The sequence below is a fragment of the Mercurialis annua genome, linkage group LG8 (assembly GCF_937616625.2).
Source record: "Mercurialis annua linkage group LG8, ddMerAnnu1.2, whole genome shotgun sequence".
In the NCBI taxonomy this organism is placed as follows: domain Eukaryota; kingdom Viridiplantae; phylum Streptophyta; class Magnoliopsida; order Malpighiales; family Euphorbiaceae; genus Mercurialis; species Mercurialis annua.
Window position 1 is genome coordinate 32,891,715 of NC_065577.1, and position 16,469 is coordinate 32,908,183.

At 31.8% G+C, this 16,469-nt stretch overlaps 2 protein-coding genes across 3 annotated transcripts; one reads left to right on the forward strand and one right to left on the reverse strand.

Annotated features, from left to right (window-relative positions):
- Window positions 1-1,580: 1,580 nt before the first annotated feature.
- On the forward strand, window positions 1,581-10,802 carry LOC126660660 (protein BTR1). 2 transcript variants are annotated; one of them, XM_056103967.1, is made up of 9 exons: window positions 1,581-1,706; window positions 1,795-1,929; window positions 2,752-2,990; window positions 3,079-3,185; window positions 5,642-5,835; window positions 9,195-9,259; window positions 9,977-10,063; window positions 10,150-10,211; window positions 10,300-10,802. In XM_056103967.1, exons 2-9 carry the CDS (start codon window positions 1,842-1,844, stop codon window positions 10,394-10,396), a joined length of 939 nt encoding a protein of 312 aa, XP_055959942.1. In that variant the 5' UTR covers window positions 1,581-1,706; window positions 1,795-1,841; the 3' UTR covers window positions 10,397-10,802. The 2 variants fall into 2 exon arrangements, with proteins under 2 accessions (XP_055959942.1, XP_050210213.1); XM_050354256.2 differs by lacking the exon at window positions 1,581-1,706 and having other exon boundaries at window positions 1,753-1,929.
- A 330-nt stretch (window positions 10,803-11,132) lies between these two features.
- LOC126661923 (pentatricopeptide repeat-containing protein At1g52640, mitochondrial-like) lies at window positions 11,133-13,103 on the reverse strand (the record flags this gene model as incomplete). The annotated part of the gene is made up of 2 exons (XM_056104164.1): window positions 11,133-12,191; window positions 12,449-13,103. Coding segments are annotated over 2 exons (1,542 nt in total), but the record flags the coding sequence as incomplete, so codon positions are not given.
- Window positions 13,104-16,469: the final 3,366 nt, after the last annotated feature.

Genomic DNA, 16,469 nt, shown 5'->3' on the forward strand with positions numbered 1-16,469 from the left:
TAGATTATTCGTAACTCATTAATAAATTAGAGATAAAACTTGTAAAAATTTCAAAAAATGAGGTATAAAAGATAATTTCCTTTAAGGTATGCTATCAGTTTCCATGATCTTGCCTGGCTCTCCTGTCTACTGTAGTAGTTAGTAATTTGATTTCTAGTCCTTTCTTTTATCTTTTTTTCTTTTCCCATTCTTTATTCACTCAACTGAACTTATAAATATTAACTAAGGCATTTTACGTTCTTCAAAAAAAAAACTAAGGCTTTTACGGTGAATAAAAACTAAATCTATAATTTTTCATAAAATTTATTAAATTAAATTTAATTGTTATATACTTATCAACATTTCGATTTTCTATGTTTTTAAAATTATTTTACATTCTTTTAATTTTAAAAAGTAAGGAAATCTTCTAAAATTTCAATTTAAACACTAAAAAGTCAAAATCAAATAGATATAAAGAATTAAATTCGATTCGTTAAACTGTGGATCTTATGAACTTAAATAATTCATTAAACCATTTGATACTTTTGGCTCTAATGCCAGGTGGGAATAATTAGTATATCTTTTAATGGAAAATAATTTTAGTCAAACCTGAATCCTAGTCGTGCCAATGTGCCATAACGTGTTTAAAGTTGAAACTATCCAAAGAGTTAATAAAGTATTCATTAAATGGAAGTATTGGTGTTGTAACTTTTATTTTTTTATACTAATATTTTAACTTTTCTAAAATATATTAAATAAATACTTTTAACCATTTTTTTGGTCAGCGGTGCTTAAAAAACAAAAATCACTCCCTTATTACTTAAATTTAGATGTTATATTAATAAAAAATAATGGCTATTTATGCAATACTATATCTATTTTAAATCAAATGATACACTCATATATATATATATATATATATATATATATATATATATATATATATATATATATATATATATATATATATATATATATATAACCGTATCGTCAACTTTAAAAAATATTTCTGATATTATTAGTAGTCGGTGACCCAAAAATAGCTTAAAACACTATTTTGATATATTTTTAAAAAGCTTAGTTATCAAAATATATTGATATTTTTTAAATTATTTTGTTTATAATGCAAGCTTTCAAAATCATTAGTTTTAGCATTCTTTTTAATACAAAAAGCGGAAATTCAAATACACTCTCATATTTATTATTCATATGGTAAAAAGGCTAATAAAAACAACATGAAGATATACTTCAATTTTTTTATTTCTAATTTGAACAAATAACTAGAATATTGAAAAATAAATTAAAATGGACAAGTTTAAAAGTTTATGCCATAAATAAAAAAATTTAAAAGTGAAATATTTTTTAATGAGTAAACTTTTTTAAAAAGTAAAACACTAATTTAAATAAAATAAAACTTCATATATTAAAACAAAAAAATTTAAAAAGTTGAGACACCATTTACGTAATTTATCCATAAAAGAAAGTAGATAGAGATCCTAAATAAAATAAATAAGAGGTTCTTACTCAGCCTTAAACGGTGCCAAACAGAAAAAAAAAAGAAAAAACCATAAGCTTATTACATTAGCTTAGCATATAATAATAATAATAATCTTCACAGAAACAAATTCCAAAATCTGCAGAAAATTACACGCACCGCGCCGCAACAAACACAGCTTATCCTTCACTGCTCACTTCACGAAAAAACCTCAAAAATTTCCACCAACACTGTAACTCATCCATTTGCTCTTCATTTTAATTAACGATTTGATTTTGTTTTTGTTACTGATTTGTTGTTTTTTTGTGGATTACTTACAGGAAGTGAAGTATAAGAAGAATTAGTAACGGAAATAACGCCGGTGGAAATGGAATCGACGGAATCGTCTTACGTGTCGTCACCGGAGGCGGCTCCGCGTGATAGATCTCCGCCTCCGCCTAAATCGCCTACTTCTGGTAAATGATCTGATCTATTCCATCTCTCTGAAATTTTAATTTATTTGTTATTTGAGCTAAGTTTTGACTAATAAAATGTGGTAATTTATCAGATAATTATTGCTTCTGTATGTGATTGTTCTGCTGGTTTGAATTTTAGCTGTTTTTGAATTGAAACCCTAATTCTAGGTTTTTTGTTTGTTATTTCGGAAAATGTTCACATTGTAGAAAATAATTGATGCATAGTTCTGTATGGTTTGGCTGAGATTGTATGCCAAGTCCCTCAACAGAATTTGTAGTTGTAAATTGTAATGATTAATTAAAAATAGAATACTCGTTAATGTTATGCGTATTAAAATAGAAAAAGTTAAATTTGAATCTTGATAAGTAAGTTTTGTTTTGGTAATTCTGGCCATTCTGTATTTTCTTTCCATATTGAAGTTAATACTGATAAATTTATTGAGACCGTACTTTACATATATAGGGCATGTTTGGCATAACAGCTTGGAGAAACACTTATTCCATTTTTATTTCATCCATTTTTTTTAGCTTTGAAAACTAGGTAGATAATTTTTCAGAACGTGGATTTGGAAAAAGCAGTTTGGAATTAAATATAACAAATTCATAAATTTTCTTATGCTCTTTTTTATTCCAAAGAGAAATCAAGCAGATCAATGGTACTTGTATTTATGTCTCTCGATTATTTTTGGGTGGAAAAGAACAATTTCATTTTTATCTTGAAAACATGCATGTTTAAAAATTGGTTTATGCGTTGGCATATGAATTTGTTCTGGTTATAAGTTTCCATGCTAATTCATTTTTGTGTAATATTTGCTGCTGCAGATTCAGCTGAGAAGCCAACATACATTAGATTTCTTGTTTCAAATGCCGCAGCTGGTTCAGTGATTGGAAAGGGTGGTGCCACAATCACTGATTTTCAGTCACAATCCGGAGCAAGAATTCAATTGTCACGTAATTTTGAATTTTTTCCAGGAACATCTGATAGGATAATTTTGGTATCGGGAATCTATGATGATGTATTAAAGGGTGTGGAGCTTGTTATTGAGAAACTACTTGGCGAGGTGATCATCTTGAAACAGGCTTGTTCTATTATCTATATATTCTATTTGTTTTCTGAAGCTAATTCCTTGGTCTATTTTTGCTTGTTAGCTTCATACTGAAGGTGGTGATGATGTTGAACCAAGATTGAAAGTCAGACTAGTTGTTCCAAATAGCTCTTGTGGTAGCATAATCGGAAAGGGAGGATGTATTATAAAGTATGTGATACTGCCTTTTCTTTATCCTGATACCATTTAACTGCTTGCTATACATTAAAAAGTTAAAGATGAAATTTAAATCTAAGTATACCTTGTGATTTCATTGATTTATGATATCCCTTGATAATGGTTGGAAGGAGGGTAGGTGTTGCAATAATGGTGACTCTTTTGGGGTTTGTTTTACCACCATTTTCTATTTCTTATATTTCAGACCGGAAGTTTTTTCATTATTCAAAATTCTTCTTCAGTAGCTTATCCAGAAAACAATGCTGCTCTGGTTTTCTTTTTTGCTCTCTGAGGACCTTCTGCAGTCCCAATTATGATGATGCTGTGTGATGATTCATGGTTTGCGTATTTAGTAAATGTTTTGCAACTAATAATTTATTTTTGCAAGAAAGTTTTCTTCCTGTATCTAGTAGGTCTTTCATGAACTATACTTTGATGAGTTCAAACGCAAAATTCTTGGTCAGTTAGTTGATGCTATATATTATGATTTCTTGTGACATTGTTCTGCTTTTCTTTTCCAATCATCATTACTGTATATGTGATCTTAAGGTTTCTGTAGATGTGGTTTTATGTGAACTTGTGTTCTGGTTTGCATTTTGGATTTTACCCTGGGAGGCTGTATGGGACCCTTTCATCTTAGTGGGCCCTGTCCTTGATGTTATGCTGTTTGAAGTTGCAGGCTTAGGAAGTCCTTTATTTAGCTACATATGTTAAAACCCTTAATAAATAGGCCAGAAGAGTGGCTTTTTGTTATCTATTAGGGTGAGCCAACAGTCAGTTCGGTCAAGAACTGTCCAATTTAACTAAAATTAAATTAACCAAATCACTTTATCTATTTAATCAAATTGATCAATTGTTGATGCTAACCGAATTCGGTTTAACTGAAATAACTAAACTTTTAAATATGTAAAACCAAACTGACTGAATTAGTTGGTCCATTCAGTTAAATCGATAAAATATAAAGAATAATAATTAAAGAAATGGATTGCATTAAATATTTGGTTAACCAAAATTTTAAAACTCTGAATCGTAACCGAACCAAATTTTTGCATTACCAAACTGAATTAACTGAATGAATCAAAATGTTAACTGAAGTTACCAAAATTGGTCAGTTAAATAGATTAATTCGGTTTAACGAACCAAATGATCGCCCTGATTACCTATCTAAATCAGAATTTGTTGTCGTTGAGGTTTTAGGAGCTGTTGATTTAATCATACATTTATATTTCATCATTTGTTAGCCTTGAAAAGCTTTCTAAATTTGGAATTCTGGATTACACACCAGATTAATTTGTCTTTTCAAACTTACCCTATTTAGATAGATCTTTTATGTGCTCAAAATTTTTATGTTTGAAAACAAGCATGAGAAGTTGGGAAATTGTTTTGAACTAATGCTCAAGTTAATATGATTTGAAAATTTTGACTTGGAGAGGTGATTAAAGTTATTTAATTGAATATTTTAGAAGAATGATTTTGATATTGCCGAATTATGTTATTGTTTCCCTCTCTCTTTTTTGGCAGATAAAACAAGAGGATTTGATATAACATAAAAATTGAAAGTCCTCGTTGACCATACTTGTCATGTAAATTTAATCATCATTTGCTTGACAACTACTCTCATCTATTTGTTACTAGTCAATGAGACGTACTTTTTTTTCTAAATAACTAAACCAAATTGTGCTCTTTTGATTTTGGACCCACCCAGACATCAAGTTATATAGAAATTCGAAGTCATGATCATGGATGGTATTCTAATAAGCATTTAAGTCTAGGATGTCGTCTATTGTTATAGTTATTTCCTAAAAAATTTTGCGTGTGCTAATTGTGTTATATTTGTTTTTTTTTTTTTAATTCTGGGTGGCTTTATTCTTCTAATTCTTTGGGGATTCCCAGGTGGATGGATATCAACCTAGTAAGGAAGATGTGAAATTTCTTCATTTTTTTCTTAAAAATATTTTATTTATTAATAATGAGTTCTCTCTTGCCCATTTTTGGTTTTCTAAATGAGCTGTTGATGATCACTGTTATAAGCTTTATATATGATCTAGTCCTGCCTTTTCTTTCTAGTCATTTGTTATGTAAACTTTGTAAAAAAATCTAGGATTAGCCATTCCATATTCCTAAACAACCATTGGGTGGTATATACAAACATCTGTCGATGCTTTTGTACCGTTTATGTCATGTTTGGAAGTAAGTGTGACAAATTTTTTCTGTACTTTTTTGTTCCTGCCTGCAGTTTACACATGTTCTGATATCCTGTGGTAGTATTTCAGTTTATTGTCGTCTTCTCTTAATCCACATTTTTCATGGTGGCATAGTTTTGAAAAGAGTTCCAACAATAAAGCATAATTAGTTTCATTTCTGTTGTTACTTTTAAAGATGAATCGTCTGCTCTCTTAAGCAGAGAGAGAAAGAGATGCATGCTGATATGTGGATCTACCTGTCTGCAGGTCATTTATTGAGGAGTCCCAAGCTGGCATTAAGATATCTCCTCAGGATAATAATTTTTATGGGTTGAATGATAGGCTGGTGACTGTGACTGGAACAATTGAGGAGCAGATGCGGGCCATTGATCTCATTTTGTCTAAATTATATGAAGATTCTCATTACTCACAGACAATGCATGCTCCATTATCATATGCAGGTCTGTCTCTGCCCTTAGCTTATTGGTCATACTCATTGTAGCACTAACTGCTGCTTTTAGTTGAATGCATAGATATAGAATAAACATGGACTGATTGGGCATCATGAGCTGTATCCTGCTTTATGGTTTGACTTTTAGAAAAAGAAAAATGATGGGTTGTCTTTTTGGATTTGCAATCCAGTTCGGGCTGGTTAGTTATGCAGATATAAAAAGGTAGCAAAAAGAGGAATCTGCATCGTCAGGATAGAGAACAATAGGTAGAAGAGCCAGTCTGCAGTAGTTAAATATGCCTTTAACCAAAAGCCATATACCATATTCTTCCTTGAATCAAAGCGAGGAATATACTTAGTTACACCAGACGTTGGATAAGACTTATATATTTAATTAATTCTTCTCATGAATTTTGGCTCCTAATAGTCAAATTTTCAAACCAGTATTACTCTTATTGCTTTCCAAAAACTATTACCACAAACCATTATCTAGCAAAAAAATTCGCTAAAGTGATTCTGATGTCTAGTTTTAGAATAAGATATTGGTTTTAACTTCTCAAATTGAAAAAATGGCCATATTATTTCTTAAACTAAAATCACTAAAATCTTTCCAAAGAGTAGTATAGATTAGTGCATGTTATTCTTTACTTAATGAACTTGTTTTAAAAGATAATGTTTTGATGCAAAGTAAAATTAATTAATTATTGGGTTGTTATAACTATCAGAATAACTATCAGAATCTAGTTTCTTAACATTCTGCAGGATATTAAATTAGTGATATTTTTTAAGGATTCATGAGTCTATATTTTAAAAATGTTTTTATTATTGTACGTAGACTGCAATTCGGTTCCTCTTCAATAATGTCTCTAGGCAGGGATCTCTCTTAGGGAGTAAAGAGTTTGGGGATCTTAGAAAAAGCCTGCTTAGTTGGGAAAAGAACTATGCATATAATGGATGACTTAGAAGAGAATCTCATCATATTTGTCCAATGCGTACTGAATCAGGGGAAGGAAACATGGAGAACACTTCTACTTAACAACTAGAAAGTTCCTTGAGCTTCTTCTAAATGCTGTGATATAAAATAAAGAAATGATGGATAACATTTTTCACTCATAAAACAAGTCATGCGTTGCACTTCTGTTTTATGTTTTTCTTTTGTTTTTACTAGTTGGAAGGAAAATAGATTATTGAAAAGTAAGATGGTAAGATGTTTTTAAAGATGTAAATTAGGATGACATAAAAAAGAACCAGATGTGCTAATTTTTTTTATTTTAGTGTCAGGTATTAAGAAATTTTTAGTTGAATCTAGACTCTATATCTGCCTCTGGCAACCATACAACCTAAATAAACTATTGTTTTGGGTTAACACTGAATCATAATAAAGTAATAAGAGTGTTGAAAAAAGAAAAGAAAAGAAAGAAGACTATAGCAAGACTGAATGTTAAATCCTGAGCAAATTAAGATTCAATGAAATGTTAAACTGTCGGTAATAGCTGGTAATGAAATTGATTCCACAGAACCTTTCTCCTTGCCCATGTAGCATATGCTGTGTATCTGGTCTTGGTGCTTTATGTCTATGGTGCAAGTTATTGCCATGATCAAAGGAATCATTTTGATATGAAGCATCTCACTCTTTTGCTTTACCCTATTTGTTATAGTAGTAATTTTAAATGAATTTTTTGCAGTTGAAAAAATAACATCTATTAGGAATGTTGATGTGGCAATAGGGATATATATTGTTTGGTTCGATTGATTTAGTCTTCTTATGCTAATTCAAGCCAATTATATTTTGCACATCAAAATCAAACTAATTAGGTGACAAACCAACTAGTTTAATTTGATAATTTTTTTGAATTCAGTTTGCACAATAATTCAAACTATTATTTTATTTATCATATGAAGTGAAAAAGTTAACAGTTTTATTAATTATTTTATTCACTTTAAAGTTACATATACTATAAAGTATAATCATAACAACTAACAAATGAAATTTTTGTAGAACTTTTATATTATAAAAATTCAAATATCTCATTAAAATGTTATCACAAAATTATTAAAAATAAAAATTTATCAATTGTTATCAAAAATAATATTGAGTATGGTTGTTGATACATACTGTCTGTCAAATAATATATATATATATTTTTAAAGTATCATTACATCTGATGTCAAATGATAACAATATGATTATGGAGACATAATTTTGCTCTGTCGGTACGTGTCCCCGCCGTGTCCCCCTAGATACGGCACCCCGAAGAAGTGTCGGTGCTTTATAGCTTTTAAACCAAATAAGACTCTTAAGCACACAGTAAGAAAAATAAAATAACTGAATTTTCTGCTGCAGCACTGCTGTCCCTGCAGAAATTTTAAATTATTAAAATATCCCTGCAACTAATAATAAAGAATCTAAAACTTAACATACTTTCTGTTCAGCCTTTCCATCAGCCCACATATTCCAGATTAGTGCTTGCACGTTAAGACAGTTTTTAGCTCGTCAATTATCAGACTTGTATCCAACGTGTGCTTCATCAAGTGTTCTATTGGGACATGTTTGGTAACAAGGAATTGGAATATAAGTATAAATGGAATCAATGCTTTAAAATAATCAAATAAACTTTAATCATTTTTCTAAAAATAATATAAATAAGTATTTATTTTTACTAAAATTATGAATATTGTATTTTGTTTGACATTACAATTTCAAAGTTAAAAAAGAATTCAGTATTACCAAACTAAATAAGGAATGGATATTTGTTCCATTCCTATTTCCTTGGATACCAGACCTGCTCTTGAAGTTTCCGAGTTCTACAATTTTAACATGATTACCAGTATGCTGTCAATTAGAACCAAGGGAAGTTTTTAAAAGGCATCCCCCTGATTAACCACATCTTTTTCATATCAAAGCATCTGATTTCCAGGGTTATTTAAATGTAGTATGTTGCCATAACACAGTTAATGGTTTGCTGATTAGCATTATTTGGGCACACATTTTGCTGATGTGGCATGTGTTGTTCCTTCTGCGTATGCGGCATGCTTTCATCTTTTGAATGTAAATAACACTCCTCCGGTAAACTAAACTTCTATCGTCAGTTATTGGATTTTGATAACAATTGAAATGACATTTGATGATTTTCTTTAAGAAAAGAAACCGCACATTTTATTGAAAACGCACATGCATACATTTTGAACTTCTCCCTGCAATTTATGCATGCATGTTTGGCATGGCTTCCTTCTAGTTCCTGAAGCTGTATTATCTTAATAAATTTAATTCTTTCTGGCACTTCTTTAACTTAAACTGGTAAATGTTTTGTTCTTTCGTTCTCATAGTAGTTTATCTGCATGTATGCTTCTTTCTTTTCACAACTGTAGGATATAACAGTAACACTATGAACTATGGAGGAAATGGAGCTGCTGGAAAGTATCAGAATAGCAAGGTTTATTCTATTTCATGATGCCTTACTCTTAATTGCATTATTTAGTGTTGTGCTATTTTGATTCCTATGACACAAATTATTTGTTACTTTGTTTTTGTCATCATATGAACAAATTGATTCGGTACTCACTTCTAGCTAGTTTTCCTGTGTACAAATATCTTAATGAGATCAATTTATTTTTTGTTCAGTGAGTGTCTTTTTTTGTTTATCTTATCTGGAGTTTGCTTGCTAAAATTTTGAGCTGCAATGCCTACTTCTAGTATGTATTCCTGTGTTATAATTTCTTTATTGAGCAATTCAAAAAAATTGTTCAGCAAGTGTTTTTCTGCCTATATTTTCGGGATTTTGTTTTCGAAAAATTGAGCTGCAATGCTGAGAATTAGGTCCCCAATATTTAAAATATTTAATGATTTTTTGTTTTCATATTCTAGCGTGCAATTTTATAGTGAGGTACACCTCTCTTTACATTTATACCTGATACATCGATTCATTTGAAATTTGGTCATAATTGTCAACAAATTCGCATTTCTTCAAACCTAACTGATATCTTTAGAGTAGTTTCCTCATCTGAGTCTGCATATTTCTCTTTCATCAATGTCTTTATTGTTAAGTGATGCTCATAATATATCATCCTGATAGCCATTGAGATTGTAATTTATTTCTATAAAACACTGACACGAAGATGATTGTGATGGCCGACCTTCTGATATTCTCCAGGAGGACTCGATGACGATCGGTGTTGCAGACGAGCATGTTGGATTGATTGTCGGTCGTGGTGGAAGGAACATAATGGAAATAAGCCAGGTTGTTAAATAACTTAAGAGTTCTGATTAATTATCTAATATCAAACGATTGTCTATGCACTCAAATGGGGTTGTTTGTTTTGGCAGGTTAGTGGGGCCCGGATTAAAATATCAGATAGAGGGGATTTCATGTCCGGAACAAGTGATAGGTACCATAAAGATGTTTAACGTATCATGTAGGATATTTGAGGGAAAGAATAATTCTGACACTGTTCCTTCCATCTCAATTTATGGCAGGAAAATCACAATCACGGGGACGCCGAGAGCTATTCAGTCTGCGGAGGGCATGATAATGCAGAAGGTAGCCTATGCTTCGGAGAGAGGGTCGGAATAAGTTGTGAAGGAAGTTAAAAAATTCTCGATGAAATGTTTTGGTGGAACTAGCAATTTTTTATTTATATAGTTTTGGTTATATTTGAAGTTGTCCATATACTTTATCCAAATTGAGCTGGTTAGCGATTTCCAAAACTACTACATGAAGATCAAAAGGATGGGATTCTTTTTATTATAGAGTGAGAGAGAGGAGATCTGTAGAAAACTATTTGCAGTGTTAAATGTTGTTTTTTTTTTTTCTGGGGAAAAGAAGTTGGATTAGGGCATAGGAGTAGTAGGATTAGTTTCATTTGTATGGTGATAGATACAGTGTAATCTCTAAGGTACCAAGTTTTGCATTTGATCTATCTGTTCATTGATTCTTATTATGTTCTTGTCATAAAAGTGTGGATTTTACTGCTGGGGAATATTTTTCTGTTTATGGTTTCATTCTTGAATCTTGATTTGCTAAAAGGATCAGTTCTGGAAAAGTGATATATTTGTAAAGGATCAGTTCCTAAAAGCCTCAAGGGAATAAAAAAAAATCAAATTTTTATGACTTATTGTAATTTAAATTAAATCTTTTAATTTTTGCAATTATGGCCAAATTGTATTTTGTGTTAAAATTTTTGAGTTTTTTTTTGAGTATTTTGCCAATTTTTTTAACTTTTAATATATTATTATTTATTAAAAATAACAAGTTTGACTATCGTTTTGGCTATAATTGTAATAAAAACTTATCTTTTCATTTCTCCGTATAAATTGTAACCATCTCAGCCAATAACTTTCTTGAACTGGAGATTATTTTCAAAATCATCCTAACTGGACATACTTTAGAAATCACCTTAAATGCAGAATTTCTAAACTTATATCCTTTAAACTGTGAAAAAAGCCTGAAACGTACACTACACATTGATAGCATTCGACCTATCAGTCACTTTCGGACTCTGTTTCTTCGGTTCTTGATCTTCCATGAGCCTTACCGCCTCGCATTGCAAACTCTTGTATAGAACAAGCAGTGCTTCGCTCCATTTTACCTGCAAGTATCTCAGTGTAATCCGATAATCCTAACCCTATCAGCCTGTTCCTCAACATCTCCACAGTAGTAGAATATGGCGGTATCCCTTCGTCAATCATCATCTCGAAGTATTTACAAGCCTCCTCTAATTTACCATTTTTCATACACATTCCATGAATCATGACAGAATATGTAGAGGCTGAAGGATAAAATCCCCTGTTTCCCATACTCTCCCATACTTCAGTTGCTCTATCAAATCTCCCTATTCTTATCAACAATTTAAGCAGCATGTTGTAACTATGTCTATCTGGTAAGCAACCGTCTTTCACCATTCTAGATAACACCTTGGTAGCCCTATTCACCTCGTTATGCTCGCAATGATAAGCTAAGATCACATTGTAACTCCACGTATCCGGTCTACCTCCTCCCTCAAATATCTCATTCAAAACTTCATACGCCTCATCAACCTTTTCGTTCTTGCAAAGCTTTTTGATTACGCAATTATAAGTGAACACATTCGGCACAAGATTACATCTCTTCATCTCATCAAGCACTCTAATAGCTAAATGAACATCATTCGCTTCACAATAGGCACGAATGAATATCGCATAACTACAAGCATCCGGCTCAATTCCTCTCAAACCCATTCCTCGAAAAATCTCATAAGCTTCACTAACCTTCCCACCTTTGCACAAAGCCTCCAGCAAGCTATTATAAGCAAGCACATCCACATCATTATTCCTCTCACACATTTCATCGAACACCTTACGCGCCGACACCGAATCACCAACATCGCCCCCTCACTAAAATACTACTCCCTCCGTCCCGTTTAAGAAGTCCCATATTCTATTTTGGGATGTCCCATTTAAAAAGTCCCATTACTATTTTTAGAATGTTTTTTCATTGAATATCCTATTTTACCCTTAGTTTAGTTATCTTAAAAGAGTTTTATGGAAAATTCCACTATCATTAATAGGGGCAAAACATGAAAAAACATGAAAAGACAAGAATAATTAATGTTTTCTTAATCTGTGTGTAAAATCAAATGGGACTTCTAAAGTGGGACGGAGAGAGTATAACTTTTCACTCCAGCTTCAAATTTAACCTTAACTCTATCAAACACTTGCTGGGCATACACCACATGTTTCCTTTTACACAACACATACAACAATTTATCAAGATCATCAACACTAGGCTTTAATCCAAACTCAACCATTCGATCAAAAGCTCGAAAAGCATCACTGGGCAAATCAGCTCTACTATAAGCTCTAAAAACAAGCCAGAAAATCTCTTGGGTTACATCAAATTCTTGAGATTCCCTCAATTCAATCAAGAAATCCCATAACAAAGCAAACTGTCTACTAGAACCCAAAATTTCCACCAAAATTCGATAGCTTACTTCACTGTGAGTAAAACCCGGGATTGTTTTAGCCCAAAGAAAGAATCTTTGTGCAGAGAATCCGAGATTTTTGCAACGTTTTAAAACTTGCTCGACTAAATTTGTTGATATGTGGGCAGAGTAAGCTGTTAGAGAGAGCTCTAGGTGGTGATGTGGGTTTCTGTGGTCGCTTAAAATGCGGCAGATTTGGTTTACGAGGTCCGGTGATGATGGGTTTGGTGGGAGAGTGTATGAGTTTAAATTGCGGAGATTGGTGATGATGGAGTGTATAATAGAATATGAAGAACTTTGAACAAGAAGAAGAAGAGAGATTTGACGAAAAGATTAATTCAATAAAATTGAGAATAATTCTCAGTGAGTTTTACATTGCATAAAGCATGTTCTTATATTTGACTCTACTTTACACGTGTTCTATTCTTATTGGTCTCTCTTATGCAAATACAACGGCTATTTGCTTTATAACTAACTTAAACAGGAATTGCATATGCTGTATGCTCATTGGCTGGACTTGATCTGTTCTTCAATTCTTTTCTTCTGAGATTTATAAAAGCTGATTATCTCTATTATCCCCCCTCAAGATGGAGCATGGATATCATGAATGCCCAGCTTGCTTACAAACTGCAGAAACTGAGATGGAGGAAGGGGTTTTGTGAAGAAGTCAGCTAATTGCTGAGAAGAGCTAACTGGGAACAGATGAATCAAACCAGAAATGATTTTCTGTCTCACAATATGACAATCAATGTCTATGTGCTTGGTTCTCTCATGGAATACTGGATTGTGAGCAAGATAGCAGGCTGACTGGTTGTCACAGTACACTGAAGCTGGAGCTGTTGTATGAATTTGTAAATCTTTTAACAGAAAAGACAGCCACTGTACTTCACATGTTACATTGGCTAATGCCCTATATTCAGCCTCTGAACTTGATTTAGAAACTGTAGCCTGCTTTTTTGTTTTCCAGGAGATAAGTGACTTGCCAAGGAATATGCAGTATCCTGATATGGATCTTCTGCTATCAGGGCATGTAGCCCAGTCTGAGTCTGAGAATGCCTTTAATTCCAGACTGTTAGAAGAAGGAAAGAAAAGACCTTGACCAGGAGATTTTTTCAAATATCTGAGGACTCTTGAAATGGCTGCAAAATGAGTTTGTGTTGGGCAATCCAGAAACTGAGACAGCTGCTGAACTGGATAGGAAATGTCTGGTCGAGTGCTACATAAATAAATAAGCTTCCCAACCAACCTTCTATATGCTGTAATGTCTGTAAAGGGAGCTCCATCTGCCTTTGTCAATTTAGTTGTTGTAATCATTGGTGTTGTAGCTGGTTTGGACCCTATGTATCCTGTCTCAGTCAACAAATCAATAGTATATTTCTTTTGACATAAATTTATTCCTGATGTTGTTCTTGCTACTTCTAATCCTAGAAAGAATTTTAGTTTGCCAAGATCTTTTATTTTAAACTCTTTATCAAGGAAAGACTTAACTGTGTTAATTGTATTGATGTTATTACCTGCTAAAATTACATCATCAACATATATTAACAAAACTGTAAAAGAATCAGATTCTTGTTTTACAAACAAAGAAGAATCTGACTGAGTTTGAGTAAAACCATGTGCAATTAATGAAGTAGTAAGTTTTAAATTCCATTGCCTACTAGCTTGTTTTAAGCCATACAAAGATTTGGTCAATTTACAAACTAAGCTTGGATCTGAAACAGCAAGGCCAGAAGGTGGTTGCATATAGACTTCTTCATTTAAGTCTCCATGTAAGAAAGCATTATTTATATCTAATTGATGTAAAAACCAATTTTTAGATGCTGCTACAGCTAACAAAACTCTAATGGTTGACATTTTTGCAACTGGGGAAAAAGTTTCTCTGTAATCAATGCCATTTTGTTGTGTATACCCCTTTGCTACAAGCCTAGCCTTATGTCTCTCTATAGATCCATCACTATTATATTTAGTCTTATAGACCCATTTACATCCTATAGGTACTTTACCTTGGGGAAGTTTTGTCAAAAACCAAGTGTTATTAATACTTAAAGCATCTAATTCCTTTTGCATTGCTTCTTTCCAATGTTCTGATTTAATGGCTTCATTATAAGACTTAGGTTCTGCTATTTTATCAATTGCAAGACTAAAGACTCTATGAGCTGTGTTTAACTTATCATAAGTAAAAACCTTTGAAAGAATATGTGGTGTAGTATATTTAACTTTACTAAAAACATTAGACTTAGATAATGAACAAACATAATCATTTAAGAATGCAGGCTTACTGATTATCCTACTAGATTTCCTAGATTCAATAATAACAGGTTCGACTGATTCTGAAATAATAGGTTCTACAGGAGCAGAATTAAAACAAACATCAGAAGCAATATCAGAAACTGGATTAGCAGATACTGTAGAAGCAGGATTAGCACAAACAGGTGCATAAACATCATCATATAAAAAACTTGCATCAATATAAGCTGGCAATACTAAGTCATTTGATTCTGCATTTGTTTTCAATTCTTTGAAAGGAAACAAATGTTCATAAAACCTAACATTTCTAGAAACAATAACTTGTTTAGAATGTATATCATATAATTTATATCCTTTTGTATTTTGTTTATAACCAATAAACATGCACTGTGTAGATCTAGGTGAAAATTTATCTCTATTATGTGATAAAGTGTTAGCATATGCCAAACAACCAAACACTCTCAAATTATCAAACACAGGCAGTTTTCCATACAAGATTTCATATGGAGTTTTATTAGCTATTACAGGAGATGGTATTCTATTTATTAAAAACACTGCATGTTCAAAAACTTTCAGACCAAAAAGATACAGGCATAAAAGATTGAATTTTTAAAGCTCTAGCAACATTAAGTATATGTTGGTGTTTTCTTTCAACTATTGCATTTTGTTCTGGAGTATATACACAAGTAGTTTGATGTATGATACCTTTAGATTGATAAAAAGAAACCATATCAAACTCAAGTCCATTATCAGTCCTAATACATTTAATTTTGGTACTGAATTGAGTTTCAACAAAGACATAAAAATTCTGTATTATCAACCTAGCATCAGATTTATTTTTCATTAAGAACAACCATGTAAATCTGCTTTTGTCATCTACTATAGTTAGAAAATACCTTTGTCCATATATAGAAACAACTCTGGCTGGACCCCAAATGTCAACATGTATTAAACTAAAACATTCACTAGCAACAGATTGACTTAATGAAAAAGGTATCTTTCTTTGTTTGGCCAAATGACAAGTTCTACAATGTTTCTCAAAAGGAACTTTTATTGTTGATTCAATAGGTTGTAAACATCTTAAACTAGAATTCCCTAGATGACCTAATCTGAAATGCCAAAGTGTTTCAGAATTAACAGAATCAAAAACATTGTTCTCAACAGAACCAATAACAGAATCATTCTTATTTGAATTACAAGAAGATGCAGAAAAAACAACAGAAGAATCAGTAGCAACAAATTGAGCTTTATCAAGATGATAAAGACCTTGAAATTGCTTAGCTAATCCAATCATCCTCCATTTGAAAGGATCCTGTATGATACAATTATCTTTATAAAGAATAAAACAATAATCATATTGTTTACTTAACTTACTTGTTGATAGGATATTAAATGAAAAACCAGGAACATATAGAACATCATGCAAAATTAAGTCTTTAT

Bases quoted from the DNA above. Each gene is read 5' to 3' on its own strand.
- LOC126660660 (XM_056103967.1), top strand. From the start codon at position 1,842: ATGGAATCGACGGAATCGTCTTACGTGTCGTCACCGGAGGCGGCTCCG. The intron at 2,991-3,078 runs GTGATCATCTTG...TTTGCTTGTTAG, and splicing joins TTGAGAAACTACTTGGCGAG to CTTCATACTGAAGGTGGTGA. The intron at 10,064-10,149 runs GTTGTTAAATAA...TTGTTTTGGCAG, and splicing joins ACATAATGGAAATAAGCCAG to GTTAGTGGGGCCCGGATTAA.